Source organism: Vanellus vanellus (genome assembly GCF_965231255.1).
Source record: "Vanellus vanellus genome assembly, chromosome: 16".
NCBI classification, from domain to species: domain Eukaryota; kingdom Metazoa; phylum Chordata; class Aves; order Charadriiformes; family Charadriidae; genus Vanellus; species Vanellus vanellus.
In genome coordinates, this window is record NC_138921.1 from 14,424,182 (window position 1) to 14,442,243 (window position 18,062).

The following is an 18,062-nucleotide window of genomic DNA, read 5'->3' on the forward strand; positions in this document are numbered from 1 at the left end:
AAGCCTAGCTTACAGGGTACATAATGAGTCTTAATTTCCTTCTATGTTGGTTTTAAATTGAGATGTACAACTAGAAAGATACAGCAAGGCTCCCTCCTATGAGATAGGAAGAAGCAGACAACCAGACTAATGGAGAGTCTTCTTGATGTCCTTAAAAAGAAAACACTACTTAGGGACAAGACTTCCATGAACTATGTCCCTTACATTTGTAACGCTCAGTCTGGTCCCTAAGCCTTTGTTTGCTATCTCACCATTACCACAATATGATTTCATTGCAATGTCAAGCAAGAATTTAACTATTGATTTGGAATACACTCAACCAGGAAATCTTCTGCCTTACGGCACTATTTCCTTAACACCATGGTCACCTTCCTGTGTCACTATACACACTGCCACAAAAGCCATTTTCTGCCAAGAGAAGGCGGCTTTCTTTTGAAGCCATATGCGTTTGTGAAAGCACTACATACTACGATGTGGTGAGCTGAGCAGGAGGCATACGAAAGCACAAAGCTGATGCATTTTTCAAAACATTCCTTTTTATTACTTCCTTACCAGTCAAACTAGACTTCAGCTGTTCCAGTTCTGAAGACATGAGTGCAAACTGCTCTTCTTTTTGGTTTAGTTTTTTTATTGTTTCTATGCAAGTAAAATTTTGAAAACAAAGTTAGTAACTACTTAGATGCAGATAATTCCACCTACTTGCAAGGTATATTGCTTTTAAGATGACAGGCTGCAAGTAATCCTGTCCTTTCCACAGCTGCCAAAACTGCTGTGCTACCAGATGTAAATTTGAAAGCACATGGAAAAAAACCCTTTAATTTGCACTTATTTTCTGCAGCTTTTTAGTTCTTTGTTTAGTTTAGCAGTAGACATACCTTGCATAGTTTGTTGAACGTTTTCTGCTTCATCAGCCGCACTAGTAAACTTTTCTTTCTGAAAAATGGATAAAAGCCTGAGGTAAGGTTTGGCAATAGTAGTAGAATTCAAGCACTGAATTTATATTAGGTATTTTTCAAGTACAAAATAGAACAGTTGTCACTCCTATCATAAAAAGATCTGAAGTTTTTGAATTACAGTTTAGCATAGATATATTCAGCAACATAAAGCAAGATTTTCCCTTGCCTTGGTTGCAAGCAAGTCCCTAAGCATCATTCAAAATAACTTCTCCATCAGGTAGCACAGCAACAGAACTGCAGCCAGAGTCCAGTGCGGGAGATGGGATTTCTGGCTCTCAATGCAAGCAGCTATCCATGCTGCTCATAGGCTGCGCAGTTCACACCTGCAACCATGTGATCAATCGCATACCAGTGTTTTCCAGCTTTACCAGCAGGAAGAAATGCTACTGGGAAGAAAAGGGAGGATACTGAGGAAGATAAGAAACAAGACTCTCTTCCACCAACTTCAAATACCTACTATGGCCATGGAAAGATTTTATGACAGAGACAGTAAAACCTAAAAGCATGTCTTTTTGTTACCAACTCTGGTGTAGTTTCTCAAGAAAATCCAACTCAACTACGGAATACTTGCAAATTTAATTAAATTTGCAAAATAAGAAATCAGATGAAAAATGTCTTCAGAAACTATTTGTATGGCAAGCATTAATTTGTACAACAGTTATAATATAGGGCCAAGTGTTCCCTCTAACAAGTAGTCTAAATTTAAACTACATGCTGCTTTTTATTTGGTTTAATATTTTATCTTACGTTCTTAAGATGAGTTCTATTTAGACATAACACCAAGACAGAACTCAGGTGAAATGCTCTTTTTATTCTGAGATAGATCCTTCTGGTCATGAACCCTTGCCTTCTTTTCATGAGTAAAATAGCTTTGAAAGACTTTGCTTAGAGCTGATCCACAGATTTCAGTTACAGTCTCACCGTGAAAACCAAAATCCAAAGATTAAAGTCAAAAATTTTGGGTATTACTCACCAAAACTTGAAGCTCCTTTTCCAAAGAATCTTTAACTTGATTTACTGCACTCAAGTTTTTCTCAAGGTCAAGAAGCTTTTGCTCTTTGCCCTGCAGTTCTTTGGCCAGATTACTAGCCTAACAAAGATGATGAAATGGAGTAAAATAAAATTACAAACATGAATGAAAAATTAGGAAAATTAAAAGTTGAGTCTGAAAGAAATAACTAATATTAAAATCACTGTAAGATGAAAAAAAAAAACAACTGAAGAAAAACAATGTGGTGTTAACTCAGTAAAGCTGATTTGCACTGACAACTACATACATCACAGTACTAAATGCACCTTGGAATATATTTGAAATCATTAAAATTTAGTTCTCTTGGAACTAATGGTGAAAACATTATTTAATAGCAGACATTTTTGAGTACATTCAAAATTTCAAAACAAAGTTACAGCATCAGTTGAATCTGTCATTTTGGTTCGTTATTGTCTGATTTTTTTAACTGATCAATTTAGCATTTATGCTTCAACTGACTCTTCAGACCAATACACATATGGAGATGTAATTTTTCAAAAGGCTCTGTACCACACCCAGGGGTAGTGCAGAAACCCAGTGTGACCTCAAAAAATAGAGTCAAAGGTCTGTAGAAATCTAGTATCTTGGCACCATCTGTGAAGGCTTATGAAAGCTATTTCCAGTTACTTTCCCACCACTCTCACAATTAGGCCTCTGGCTTTTCAGGTCATGGATATATTGGGGATGTGGGGAAACCCCTAAAATGAAATGGTATCTTAGTACTTTTATTCCTAGCTGCAGTGGTGGGACAACTTTGAAGTACTGAACGCCACGCTATCGACTTTAAAGAGACGTTTCATCCAAACCCAAGAAAAATCGTTGTAAGAAGTATCACATTACAGTCTGTGCTTCACAAGAGCCATGAAACAGCACCTAACAACATCACTGCATACCCCTGTCTTAAAGAAAAGTTCCACCAGGATCTTTATTGCTTTCTTTTGTTTTTAATAGTTTCTTCCATCACCTTGTTTGATGAGAGGCAAGGCAGTGGATGTACAGAGGAGACATTTCCCCATTGAGCCCCAAGTCACTTTATCTGAACATCTCTATCACCAAAGATTAAAAACTTAAGATGTGTGGATTCTTCTCCCAACTTTTGCATAACACGAAGCCTTCGGCAGAGGCATGCCGAAGCTTGCAGAAAGAATTTTTTTTCTTTTGCTTAGTGGTATGGACCGAGCTCTAGAAACCTGTTGAGACATGACCCAGTTAACACTTTCTCTAAACCTCCTCAGATGGTACTAAGATATACATTCAATAAAACCAGTTTATTCTGTGATGTATTTGCTATAGCAGATTAGAACAGTACAAATGTAAAATAAAAGCAAAGGAAAAATAAAAGGATGGATGTTGATACAAACCTTGCTATTTCCATCAACCTTTTCAGTCTCTAAATTCTGAATTTGTTTCTCAGCTGCCTCAAGCTGCTTGCTAAGTTTCTGGATTTCCAATTTACCTTCAGAATTGGCTTTCTGAAGTGCAGCAAGGTCCAAAAGCTTTTCTTCAGCAGCTTTGATCTGTGGTGTAAGACTATCAATAACTTTGGTTTGTTCATTGTACTTGGCTTGCAGTACCTCTAGCTCCTTTACCTTTATTTCAGCTTCCTGTAATTTGTTTAAAGTGTCTTCCATTTCTACTAGGTGCTGGTCTTCCACACTTTCCAGTTTGGTCTTCAGGCTTTCCAGGTGTTGCTCTTTCTCCTCTGTGACTGCCAACAGTTTTGCTTTCAGTGATTCAATCTCTTTTAAATGATGAGATTTTTCATTTTCCTGCTTCAGTTTTAAGTTTGACATTTCATTTTCGTAGTCTAATTTAATCTTCTCAATCTGAGTCTTTAACTCTGCAAATTCTGCTGTCTGAGCCCCTACACCTTTGCTGAAAGAAACTTTCAGTTCTTCCATTGCCTGCTGGTGGGAGGCAATTGCAGATTCCAGCTTTGATTTCCACAGCTCGATTACATCTGAATTCTCCTTGTTGGCGTGATCAAGCTTAGTTTTCAAGGACTCATTTTCTTTTGCCATTCTCTCATTTGAAGCTGAAAGCGATTTGATCTCTTTCTGCAACGCTTCTTCACTAATACCAAACTTCTCTTTCAGTGAATTCATCTCATTCTGATGTTCTTTGCTAACTGCTGCCATTCTTTCTTGCAAAGAACTTATTTCTTGTAACAATGAAAGAGAAGTGTCCACATCATCAATATGTTTACTAGACTCTAATCTCCCTCGAAGCTCAGCTACTTCCTTCACCCGCAACGCTAGATCTCTTTCTAGTTCCATGATGCGAGATTTTTCTGATACCGTGGCCACCTATGATTAACAGCATTTTAAGAAAAGAAGAAAGAATTATAAAAGGTAGTTTAATACAAAGACACTTAGGCCTCACTGAAAAGAAACCACTGAAAATGTTGCAAACTAACATAATTAGTGTATTCTTACCAGGATTTTGGATTAGAATACCTGTGAGTTTCTTTGTCTTGCTATTTCTATGGAAATTCTAAAGAAACCTTAAGTAAAAGCAAATGCAGCTTTTACATAGAAGGCTGTGAAACAAGACCAACTGTTGTTTCACTTATGTAGAGTTATTGCTTTAAAAAAGGAAAAATGTCCACATCTTTGCATTACATGTATTCTCTCTAAAGGTGGAATTTAGTTAAGTTCATTTTTCTGAAATTATCTAGAAATAACATCTTGCTAAACAACTTACAAACTACGTTTATGTATATTATCAATGCTTAACAAAATGTTTCTCAGAACCATTTTAAAGCCAACTGGAAAAAAAAAAAAAAACAAAACAGAGAACCCCGAGGTCTTTATTTGTTGAAATAATTGCTTCCAAATTAATCTCATGTCAGCTATGACTATCAGAGAAAAATACAAATACATATTTAGCCTATAAAGCCTTTGAAACTCCTTCTATATCCACCTCATTGTTCTCTCTGAAAAAGTGTCCTCACGTTATCTGAGCTTTTCACTGACTGCTGAAGCAGCTTGTGGTATGGAAAAGCATACAAAGCTACCACAATTAGTTCTCATTAGGAAGCCGTGTTTCAACCTCCTTATTATACCAACATCCTGAAAACGATATTACTTACCTGCAACTGCTCTTTAAAAGTACTTATTATAGAGTACATTCTTGGTTTCACAATTTTCATCCTACCTCCATTTCAAGAAAAGCTGCATGCGTGAGCATGAAAATATAGATATGTCTCCCTCTCTCCTTAAGAATTGACATCTGCTGAACTTGGGACAAAGCATGTCCAGTAATATTTTAACGGGAAACACTATTACTAATGCTACTGGGATATCCATGAAAAGACTATGTCATGGGTGGGGAAAAAAAGAACTAAAAAGCCACTGTTAACCACGATTTAGCAAAGCAAGTAGTACCACAACTATTTAAGACCTCAGAAACCAAGCCCCGAATACTAAGTTTGTGTAAAAAGCGCTGGCATAGTCAATCTTTTTTTTGCATTTCATGAACTTTGCTACTTCTAAAATTAACCACTGAGCATTCCTTTATGTCAATTCACAGTCCCATTTGCTGTTTTTGACTTGGACTCAAGTGTTAATTTTGCAGTTTTAAGACATCTTACCTGAATCCTTCTGAAGAAATGAGTACACATATACAGGCATACACACACACAACACAAACTCAAAATTAATGCTAATTTTTAAAGTGTTCCAGCTATAGCAGGTACTGATCGTGGCCAGAGCAAAGATCTGTTTCGGCATATGTTATATCCAGCAGACTGTGTCATCAGAAATCTTCCACAACACAAATCAGTCTTGTTATTTAAATAGTGAAAACCATTACCCTAGTGTCTTCTAACTCCCTCTGGAGTTTGTCAGCTTTGGTCTTTTCAAAGAGCAGGCTCTGTTCAAGCTCCTTAATGCGGGCATGCTCCAGTTTGGTCTGCGTCTGTTAGTAAAAAGGGAAAGGAAGAGAACACAACGGTGCCACCATCACATGCCAGCACAAGAAGAGGGAGCCACATGCAGGCCGTGCTGCCAGAATCTTCTACCAATGATGAGCAGAGAAGATGCAGTGGATAAAATGAACAGGGAAATGCTATGGATGAGAAAGATGGACTGAAAAGTGTAAATGGACTGATGTGTAACAAAAATAAAAAATGTAAAAAAAAAAAGCACAAACGAAGAAATATGAACAAAAAGTTTCATGCAGCCGAGTAGAAGTTATTTATCAGTACATGAAGTTTTCAGCACAAATTAGAATAGTTATGTAAAAAATATATGTGTATATATATCTATACCTGTTCTAATAGGATGATAAGTCCCTTTCCTTGTCATCCCACTAACTTTTTTCTTTAATGTATTGGGCTTATTTTATAACTGATTTAGTGATTAACCAGGAGACAAAAATTCACCACTGAAGCTCATGTGACAAATCAAAACTTTTTTTTTTTTTTTTAATAGTAGCTGTATCTCAAGTCTCAGCCATAAAAATCCTTTTGGCCAAGACCTGGGAACATTAAGGTTCATTTGTCACTAAGGCATGAATTTTTCAAACAGAATTAGAAAGAGAATGGTTGTCTATAACTGCAGAACCCTCCTAGTTTCCCCCCCCTCTTCCTCTTTCAGGAAGGAAGCAAGCAACAAGTAAGATTCTCCAAAACCAGGTAAAAAAGCAAATCAGTCTGCTCTATAGTTACTGAAGTCTAAATATATTGAACAAGATGTGGAAGTAAGGAAAAAAAAAAAGAAAGATCTTTGTAATTCTAATAGGTTCCTAAAGAGAAGCAGGAAGCAGATGAAACTAAGTGAGCAGGTACCTCCTTGCCTTTTTGCTTACAAAGAGGTAGAAGTCTTAGCAAGAATACAGAATATTGGATATTCTGGCTTGACACCCAGATACTCCCAGAAGTCAGCAGGAGAGCCTGAAGTTTGAGAGATGCAGGCAAAGTCCAGCAACTAGTTCAAATCTGACCTGTACCTCTGAAGTGGGGAAAGGAGAGGGGGTCTGTGTGTGTAGAATAAAGGAAAAAGAAATATAAAGAGGTAAGAACCAGGTGCTGTGCTTCAAGTGCCGAGATTCAAGTATTGTGTCAACCTTAACAGGGCGCTGTTAGTTTACATTTACAATGTAAATTGTAAACAATGCAAATTAAAAGGAGTATGAAAGTCTATTGTTGCTTCACAGTGTCTTTTCCAAAGAGAGCAGCTTTCCAGGGCTTGCCCGCATTGAGGGTAAGGTGGATGTCCAGAAGAAGACTGAATGAAGTCGAAGATGTGCTTAATAACTGAAGAAGTTGCACCCGCCAGTCTTGATGAAAGGTCTCCACACCGCTTAATTGCTGCAGTTAATTTACTGCAGAACAAAGTAACACAATGACCCCCAAACCCTATGAACTACTGTTAACAGAAGAGAGTCCTGCCACCTGAACAGCTCCTCACTGAACACCGGATTGAAAGAATCCAAAAAGGCAGGAAGACACGTGAGTAATTCCAAAGCCATGCTGCTGCCAAAGCCACAGCGCAGCAGCGTGCGCACAGCTGGCAGGACACTGCTGCTTCTCTGATCTTTGTAACATGATATTTAAAAATCCCTACAGAACTGTGTTATTTATAGAGTGACAAGCTGATTAGTACTGCTTCCAAACCAGCCGCAGCAGTTAAAGATCTTATGTAGCCTCTGCAGAGCAAGTGGGATGGGGATGAGCCTCTTGTTTTGCTTCAGGCCTGTTCTCCTCCGAACACAGTATTCCTTCTGACAGCATCAAGTTATCTTCTTTCCCCAAAGCATGCAGACATCTGGTGGTTTAATTTTTTAAACATTTTTCCAGCTGAAAACAGTTGGCTGTTTTACTATGTAGTTACCAAGTCCAAAATACTAAAATCCACAAACACTAAAAGTTGCTTCTTAGATTTGTCTCGCTTTTGAGATTCCACAGCAGATTTGTTTCTCTATCAGTGGAAGATATTCAGTGCATATTGGGGGAACAAAAGCCCTCACGAGAACATGGATTACTGTTTCTGCCTCCCTCAGCCTTTGCAAATGGAACTAAGTATTCTAAGGGAACTAACAATATTTGGTAAGTGGCTCTAATTCAGCCCCCTCTCTGAAACAGGTTAGTATTAGTTCCGATCCACAACAAAATTTTAAGTCCAAAATAATCCATTTTTAAAAATTGAATATTCGTACCTTCCTTGCTCCAGTTCACCAAAGGGATCTATTAAAAAACAAGAAACCCCAAACCTGACAGTTGCAGAATTCTTGCACCACTTTGGAAAATATGCTCTCTCAGATTTTTCTACACTACATAAAACCCCAAACACTTCGATCATTAATTTCATAGACATTGCTTTACTACTGCAAAGATTGGCTATACCATCACTGATTACTCTTTTTTATTTTAAGCCCATCTCATATATTACAAAGGGAAATAAATTAAAATCCTACCAAAATGAAATAAAAGATCAAAAAAAACCCAAATTCCAGAGATCTTTGCCAGACACTTTTTGCCCCCCATTTAGGGAACGAGGGATTATCCTTTAAACAAGTCTGATTTCCAAGGGACAGGCCCCAGTTTCCCCACGGTAAAAAATCACTGCAAACTTCTGAATCACTCAGATTTCTCTCCTGATCATGTAGAGGGAAATGTCATTTTTGAGGAAACCCAGAGCACAGTTGGCTGAGAAGAGCAGAGCACTATTAAAAGGAAGAAAATCATTTGACTGTAAACCATAACTTGGATGGAAGAGAAAAACAGAAAAAGAAAAAAAAAAAAAAAAAACAAACAAAAACAAAGGAAGCATCTTCACCTTCTCCAAATCTTCGCAGTTAGATTAAGTGATAGGGAAATGGGATGAGACTCACTCTGCCTTGAACCTTGAAGAATTCCACTCAAACAAACTTCAGAGACCAGTCATCAGCCATTTTCAGCATTTGTGCATTCTAGCTACTCTTTCACTTCAAAATAAACCTTACTGTTAAGTTCTCCATCCATAGGTCAAACTGTAAAATTGTGCTGAAGCCATAAATGCTGATAATCAGTTCTAGGATAGGGGCAAGACGACCTTCAGTCCCTTCGTGCTGGGATAACAATCACAGAACACGACTGAGATTATGAAGCATTAGCCTAGAAACTAAGTGATCACCCACTTCTCTCCTTTAGAGAGTGAAGATGTCCATTTTAATGGGAAAATTAGAATAGGGAAATCAGGAGTAAAGATAGGATTAAACAAGGAGTGCACAAAACAAGAGAAAGGAAGGGCACATGCAGATTTATTTCTAACACACCGTGAGCCTGATTGGAAGAATAGAGGAGACCCAGATCGCTGAAGTAGCTTCGCAAAAGGAACACCTAAGAATGCACAGCAGGAAACCAGTTTTAGTCTTGAGAACTTCCTATCTTGGCTGGGGATGTAACAGAGGAGGCAGCCTGGGATAAATTTTCCTGAGTCCAATCAAAGAGAGGGCTTTTAAATTCCACTGTTCTGAGCTATGGAGGCAAGAGGGCTGCTTAAATGTCTTGTAAGGCAATTTCTGTTATCGGTAACGTATATTTTTCCTACATAATTCAAAGAGAAGCTATGTGAAGAGAAGCTTTGCACACTGATTTGTCAGATGTTTTTAATCTCTCCCTTTAGCATTTCATGCCAAAAAAAAGAGAAACAAATACAGGGAGATGGGGAACATACCGATTTTTTTCCTCAGAAAAATTTATCTGCTAATTGCATACTGCATCTATTGAACAGCAGTAGGAGCTCATAGGAAAGCATGCAGGATTTTGTGAAGAAAGCAACTAAAATCCTACACTTAAATGAAAGACATTTCAAGATCCTGGACAGCAATTTTCTACGAGCTCCTATACTCTTCAATTAGTTGCAAAGCTTTTGACCCTAAAGAATTCTAATGACACATTTGCCCTCTCTTCAGTTAATGGGGATTACAACGTTTAGTCATTACACACATTCTTCGATAAATGTTGTAATTGCTCTGAAAGCAACATGCACACAAATACTAGGGTCAATGTTTCAATAACAGATTATGCAGTTAGTGAATAAGTATAAGCGTTTTCTGCACACAATCTGTTAACATGGGATGTCTCTGCACATTTAAGTGCCCTCTTACATTTTCTGGGTCTTCCGAAATCTGCCTCTTTCGCTATCAGTAAAATTAAAAAAACAAACAAACAAAAATATTTCACCTGCAGACTTCGCACTATCATTCCAACACAAACAACAGGATACATTTCATTATCTTGAATTCAGTTTAAACTTGAAGTTACACAGCTTGACAAACCAGAGTCTTTAAGATGGTTTGCCGCGACTATCAACTGATTGAACAAAAAAATAAAAAATTAAAACTTTCCATGGACTAAACAATAAGAGGAGTATTCTATGAGGAGTATAGATAAGTATCTTAAAATGAATGGAAGACTAAAATAAAAGAAATGTTATATGAAATGAATAATTTCCATAAGGCTAGCACTTTAATCAGAAATCGTTCACAGGAACACAAGTTAATTAAGTTTGTACGTCATGCTGTGCAAGAAATTCTAGTATTTTTCTGATTAGAGTAGAACAGAGTTCTACTCAACAGAGTAGAACAACTAAACAGTATGTTGGTTTTTTAATTTGAAATTCAGAATAAAAATTAGCAGCATTCAAATATCTGAGAATAATCCTTCATTAAATGTTTTCTATACTGATTGTGTAATAAGATACTCTGGTTTAGCCCAACATTATAGTTATACAAACAGTAAAATGATGAAAATTGCACACATTAATTGCTGTTTAGATTTTGTGTGCAATAACATTCTTTGTTAATCAATCTTCCCTCAGGAAAACACAGGGATTATTCAAAAAATTGATTGGAGACAAACAGGACTAGTCTTCAATGTTAACTTTTGAATGCATAAATATTAACCTGCAATTTCATACCTACAAAATTATTTATTGTTGGTGTTACTTTTAGCAATTTCAGAAACATTACTAAGATATAATACAAAATAATGTAAAATTTGAAAAGGTAGAGTTTTCTATGAATTAATTTAATTACTCTAAACAACTACAGCCTTTCCACTGTACGACCCTTGCTCAAGGGTGGAACTGAATTGAGGGTGCAATCCTGTTCTTTCAGGACGGTCAGCTTACTCAAGGACTGCAGAACTGGGAGTCACTTTCATGTGCTTTGCATATGCTTGGAGCAGTATTGCATCTATTAATCATTCCTGCCTTTCTCCTCTAGAGAACAGTACACTTAATCTCAACCGACGGCATTTCTGTGCAATATATCTTTTTTGCAAAGCTGGAGATGTTTTACCTCTAGGTCTCCTTTGGTAATGGATTCTTCTTCCACACGGAACTGAAGGTCTTCAACTTTCCTGTGGGGACAATTCATTAAAATTCAGATAAAACTGAAAGAAAATTCTTTTAAGCTCACTTTTCAGTGGAAGTCAGAACTACAGTGACATCATTCTGATTGTCCCAGCAAACTGCCAGAAACAACAAGACAAAATCTCTCACAGGAAGCATTAGAGAGAAGGAAAGACGCTGTCTTTAAAACCACTGACAAAGGAAGGCATCGCTCTTCCTGCAGCTCTATAAAGAAAGTATTTTGTTTCATTTTCTGACAAGTTAAAAAGAAAACCTTTAAGTCCTCATTGGTTATCTCATTCTTTCACCCTTCTGCACATCCTCAAAAGAGGTGACCTAAATGAACGGTTTGATCTCACATTCTGTATGTTCTACCATTTACCCGAGCAACAGTCAGGAAGTTCAGACACCTCCAAGACACCCATGGGCCTTCTAGAAGCGCGTGTGGTCAACTTGCATCAAAACTCTAAACTCTAGCATAGACAAACGTTTTTTAGCTGGCAAGATGAACCGCAAGATGCAGAATTGGAGTGCAAGCTCCATTGCCTTGCCTTGCCTGTACAGGAGTCTTAGAATGAGAAGGCAGAGGTGAGAAGCCGGTATCTGACTTAAAGTTAAATTTGTAAAATGTTATTTCTTCCCTCCCCTGACTCTGGTATACCCCAGTGAACAAGGGCTGACATCTCCTCCTATTCCCCTTGATCCTTTCAACACTGTAAGATGTTGCAAAGGAAGAGACAAGCATGTCTTCTTTCCTTTGAACTACACACACCGCTGGTGCCTGCAGCTTGGCTGACAGATGTAGAAATCATTGCATCAAAGGGAGTTACAAGTGATGGATGTCTGAAATAAAAGGACAATAAGAACTTATTACTGGAAGTGGGTCTCACCGATGTGCTTTGGGAAACAGAGGATTAAAGATTATTTGACTTCAAATCACTGCTGAGACTGACTTGAATACATATTAAAGAGAACCTTCAAAGTAAATAAGCCTAGAGCAGTTAGGTGGAAGGAGAAATATTGCACTGCTGAAGCCGTGGAATGTTTTCCCGGCTGTAGGACGTCACTTCGGTGAATGGGTAGCAGGCGCACAGCGGCACTGCCGCGCTGCCTAGCAACACGCTGAAGGTGAGCTCAAGGCCATGGAGGATTGCGGTAAAACAGACCCCCACTGACCTGGCATTCAGCAAAAGTAGGTCCACAGCCAGGCTGCCGGAGATGCTGCAAAGCTGCCTTTTTTTTTTTTAAATTTTAAAACCCACTGCATTATTTCATAGAGAATATACAAATAATTCCAGACCTAACTCTACTGCTTGTTTTGAAAATTCAGTTAGAGAAGGTACCATAAAAAGGCAGCAGGAAAACCATAAAGGAATTGCCCAGGATTTACCACTGCATTTTCTCATCTCTGATTTCTAGTTTTAGGGAGGCCTTTCAGAGGGGCTGAAATCTGCCTGATTTCATGGGGGCACACAAGCCTACAGGGCAGACTCACAATGGGTTTCTAAATAGACTCTCACTTTTCAAAAGCATTCCAAACCCACCAAACCAATCTATCAGCTTATTTCCTCACCTAACTTTGTCCCAAGAATTTCCTTTCCTAACCTCTCTTTATTATTTGGTAATCTCAGTTCCTTCTTCAAATGGTTACAACAAGCTATTAGAAAAAGCATTAAAATTAATTTTCCGGTAAAAGTCAGACCCTACCTAGAAGCACGTGACTAGTAGTAATAAGTTATCCACAAGAGAACTAAACTGTAAATTCTTAGTCCAGCACTGTCAGGAAATGATATGATCAAAATTTTCATTCTGAAGTGGAAGAGAGTTTCAAGAAGATCAGGCATGATCCACTAATTTCAAATGAGTAGGAATAAGAGCCTTCATAAGATAAAGCAACAATAAAAAGAATGAGTTGCATGAAATTCAGCTGTAAACAATAGTTACAATTTCTAAACAAGTCCACATTCTTTGGCTTTCCCTCCCCAAGTTTAAGACAGTTTCTTTTTTAGTTTCAATTTTAAGAAATTGCAATATGATTTTATACAATAATTACCCATATCTGCATTATTCAAAATTTTTTTCATATTTCAAAATCACCTCAGTAGTTGCTTTTAATGCATAGTTTATTTTTAACAGTTATACTAATAAAGACAGGTTTTGGTTACCTTTTCTCTTCCTCAAGCTGATTGAGAAGCTCCACTTTCTCCCTGTCAGCAGCCTCCACCATAGCTCGTAGCTGGTCCATCTTTGCTTCCATCTCCAGTACATGCTAATTAGCAGGAAGAATAAGAACAAAATTTTTTCCCAGTTGTGTATCTATACCTCAGTAATCATACTTTGGTAAAGAGATGGGCCAAAGCACAGCAATGTTATCGTATACAAATAAGCATATAATAAGAGAAAACCATCGCTCATTAAGATGTGGAGAGAAGTTCAACCAAAATTAGTCAAATGAAATAGATTTGCTATCTCATCAAGCCAGAGTTCCCACAAGGAAGTTCTCATAGGTATGGAGTACTTTAGGTTTAGAACACCATGTCTTACTTCTAGACCTTTTCAATAAGAAAACACAAGTTTGGAAATTAAGTCAACATAGAGGCTTTAAGACAATTAAGAACAGCAACACTGCTCTTACCCGATCATGTCCATCGCGAACAAGTGCCAATTCCTGCTCTATTTCTCCTACGTGACTGGTTGCTTTTGCAACTTCTGCCCTCTCCAGGTCCCTTTCTGCCAGGAGCTGTTCAATGTGTTGCTGCTTCTCCTTCAGTGCCTCCTGCAGGGCTGTGGTACCAGAAATTTTTCTTGCATACCGGGAGGATGTTTCTGTCAACTTCACAAAGTAAATATGTTAAAAATCATTCTGTACCAAGTGAAAAACAGGGATATCTCCAGACTCTGCAAACATTGGGTTAGTAAAGCAAATGCTTTCTGTAACCTAAGGTACACTCTTCTTTTACACTTAAATTACTTTGTTTTTTAGAATGTAACAATGGAACACGTGTAGTGAGACTGCTTGGTAGCAGTCAGCAGGTAGTGCGGAGGAGACAGAAGGGTTGAGTCAAAACAAAAGGCTGGTCTCAGTCGAAGGTGTGCTTAGTAGACTCACACAAAGGACAGCTCATTATGTTTCTAAGTGCCTTTTTGCATTAAAAAAAAAAAAAAAAAAGCATCCTTTTCACAAGTTAAAAATATTGTGCCTCTAGTTACCAAGTCATCATCTTGGGTCACCAGCAAAAGTATAACATTTCCAAATGCTCTACCAAAAGCTTTTGGAACTCCAGCTAGCATTTTGCACCTCTGCCATGGGAATAAAACATACAGGATCAAAAGCATTTACTTTGACTTGAACAATTGGTAACAGGTTAAAATATATATGTTTATATCACTTTGAATTAAATTTCTTCTGGAAAAAAAAATCTGAAAGATTAAATTTAAGAGTATAGATAAAAATGAATCAATCTGGAGAACTATAGCTAAAATAAACCTTAGGGTTTTCCTTGACCTCACATGATTCTCTGCGCCACTGAATGGAAGCAGTGTCAGTGAAAATTCAGCATGGCCCTGTCTTCTACTTCCTCAAGAGTTTTTGAACTAGAAAGGAAAGTAAATAAACTGAAATTATGTAGTAAAAGGGAACAAGAGTTGTGAAAACAGCAAAAACTGAACCAAAAAAATCTGATACAGCTTATAAAAACTGACTTCATGCTTGACAGCTCAGAAATCTGAGTATTAAATGGGAATGACATCTTAGTTAAAGCCTTACTTAAAACAAAAGCTGGTAAACAAAGGCTCGCTCTTCTGTTATGTTAACCTTTAGCTCTGTCTAATAGTATTGCCCAAGAACAGGAGCATGTTCCTTCTACGATCCTTTCGGAGATCAAAATGTTGAAGAATAGTTGCCATATACAGCCTGGAATGCTGGCATTGGACATCGTCCCCAACAGACAGCATAGCACGGACATATCCTCCTGTCATCGCAAAAACACACTCCCCCTTCTGTTACCATGATTCCTCCACAATCTCTCTAACTTGTCTACTCACAGCCTTGAGTGATACAATGCATTGCAAATGCTCTATCAAGTGACTCAAAAGGTACCAGATAGAATAAACCATCTTTCACTTTGATGCTCAGGTTTGTTTCAGACTCTCTCAGTTTCTTGAAAAAAGTTTCTTGCTTTTTAACACCTCTAGCTCTTCGAATCAAATGACTTAATTCCTGATTCCAAAAGAAATGCAAAAGATTTCAGAGAAAGATCAGCTTCCTTCTGACTTGGCAATAAATACAAATTGCAACAGGCAGCCCTCTTAAACCGTTAGATCACCTACTTTGACAGTTGCTTTTCTTACACAGGAAGAAGAAAAGAGCAACAGCCCTGGAAAATTGATAAGACTATGTAGGAGTCCCACAATTTCCAGATAAGTTATAATTTTCCTAGAAACTAGAGGAAAACAAGTCTGTTGTGTCAAAACCGACTTCAGGAAATCCTGTTTCTTCAGCAGCTTTACTTTTAAAGAGCAAGTGTCAGAATTATTTTGACAGCCCTTGTAACGTGGATGGCAACCAAATGCTCATGTTGCCTGAGAAAAAGAGTTGGAAGAAAGCTGGAATTGTAATTCCAGAAACAATGGATTACAGAAGGTTTATATTTTATGGCCCAAAAGAGGCAGAAGGCAAAATAAGCAAATATACCGTAGACATTTACAATGTGTAACTGTACTCTCTTGCTGCTTAGAGCATCACAGCATATTAAAAAAAAAAAGTAGAGGTCCATATTGATGCTTCACCACCAGCTCACCAAGTCTGCCCTGAACCTGAGGCAGCACCACGTTAATGCACCGGTTTCAAACTAGAGGGCACTCTGCAGCCAGAAGCGCAACTTCCAGGATGGATTAAGTAATAAAGTCCCACTGTCTGCGCCAAATAAAAAATCCCTTATGCTTTCTGTGATAAGGTATTAACCCTGTTGCCCTGACCAACTGTTGACCTCTGTTCACTTGTAATCTACTTCAGTTTTGAAGGAGTACAGTAAGTCACCTCTCCTGTTCTGCACCTGCTGGTCAGTGGGACAGTATGCCAGCTAACCAGTTCCAGGTCAGTGGGAGTGATCTCTTTCTAATTAGATGTATTTATGTACTTTGGTTTAAAAAAAGGAAAAATCTAGGGTGACTGTGGAAAAACCCAATTATTTCTACGCTTTTAATTGCCTTAAAGGAGAGACTTTTTAAAATTCAGCTTTCCCAGAAGATTTCTGTTTTACTGCTGCAACCCAAGATTAGGACATTTATGTAACAGAGTAACTTTAAAAGAATCCATAGTAAGTTTATTAGGTGGAATTAGTACTGTGTTAGAATTCACCTGAGCCACTGTACTTCGCAACAATTAGCCTGTATGAATTCATAGGATTAAAACCAAATCTAAAAGAAAAGAAAGAGGCTTCTTGTCAACAGACTTGATAATTGCTATTTCTGTATTTCTCAGCTGAGTTATCTCTTTAAAAGTAAGAGAAAACCCTTTACATTTTAGACAATTTGAAGCTTCCTGCTTATTAAAACAAGTTTGATCTATGGAAGCTTTAGCATATGCTGTGTCCTCAAACACAAACCCCATATGACAGAGGTAGTGCTAGGAAAACGAACAATTAAATGGAGATTCCGGTCAGAGAACATTGGTGCCTTTTCAGTTTGTTGGCATCACAAGCCCCTTTCTTATTGCAATAACTCAGTTAGCCTGAATTAACTGTGTAAGCTTACGTATTCAAATATTCAGCTACTCTTCAGGGCTAGCTAAGATTTCCTTCCTTCATGCATGCTTTGAATGAAAAAGAGAGCACAATTCAATGTATATTATGCTCTCCCCAAGATCTGTTCTATGCTCAATTTATGCCAGTAGACCACAGGCAAGTGCCACGTGGATTTCCTGCTTGGGAACGTAAAGCATGCAATAGAAAAAGAAGCTTACTAGTCCTGTACGGCTTGGCTTGCTGCTTACGGAAGATGCCACAGAACTGAGAGAGCTCAGGGAAGATGCACTTGGGCTCCGTTTCAGGGCCGTGGGAGTCGCAACCACTTTTCGCACAGTTGTCTTTGCTTTCGCCGGTGTGGTCGACGGGAATCCAATCTTCGTAACTTTGTGGACCGGAGCAAATAAACCGTATTTTGGCTGGCACTGAAAATACCTTTAAAAAAGCAAAGCAGATAGATGAGTACTAAAATAACTTTGGTCTTTTCAGATACACGGTCTGGCTTCATAAACAGTTCTAATCAATAGTCTAAAAGTAATAAAGGCCAAGGTAACAGCTGGTGACAATCTAATATAGATTAGATTGCAATTTTTTTTAATGCTATATTTGGAAAGGGGACTTTGAGAGGCTGAAACAGCATGATTATATCCTACTGCAGAAATTCAAGAGTAAACTCTTGAGCTAGAGCTGTTTCCTAAAAATTCCATTCGAAATTTAACATGCATAGCTTTCCTCTTCGATACATTCCTCTGAGCTACCAACAACAAATCTGATAGCACAGAGTTAAAAATAAAATCAGACTTTAATTAAATCACGTAGTTTCATATTTTATTGCATACTTACCTATAGCTGTATGCATATCTGATTATACAGAACATACCTTTGGCTATACATAAACAAAAGCAACTTAAAACTTGAAATTGTGATCACCTATATGAATGTGGCATAATCCTTGTAAAACCTCTTTTTAATGAGTTAAAGGACTGTTCCTTAT

At 37.8% G+C, this 18,062-nt stretch overlaps 1 protein-coding gene across 1 annotated transcript in view; it reads right to left on the reverse strand.

Moving 5' to 3' along the window:
- CLIP1 (CAP-Gly domain containing linker protein 1) overlaps nucleotides 1-18,062 on the reverse strand; it is a 61,658-nt gene that overhangs the window by 26,319 nt on the left and 17,277 nt on the right. The window contains exons 5-14 of the mRNA XM_082491518.1: nucleotides 17,287-17,503; nucleotides 13,960-14,157; nucleotides 13,490-13,593; nucleotides 11,272-11,332; nucleotides 10,078-10,110; nucleotides 5,800-5,904; nucleotides 3,348-4,292; nucleotides 1,930-2,046; nucleotides 876-933; nucleotides 553-636 (exon numbers count right to left, since the gene is read on the reverse strand). Of these exons, the coding sequence (XP_082347644.1) occupies nucleotides 553-636; nucleotides 876-933; nucleotides 1,930-2,046; nucleotides 3,348-4,292; nucleotides 5,800-5,904; nucleotides 10,078-10,110; nucleotides 11,272-11,332; nucleotides 13,490-13,593; nucleotides 13,960-14,157; nucleotides 17,287-17,503 (1,922 nt within the window). The remainder of the gene's footprint in view (nucleotides 1-552; nucleotides 637-875; nucleotides 934-1,929; nucleotides 2,047-3,347; nucleotides 4,293-5,799; nucleotides 5,905-10,077; nucleotides 10,111-11,271; nucleotides 11,333-13,489; nucleotides 13,594-13,959; nucleotides 14,158-17,286; nucleotides 17,504-18,062) is intronic.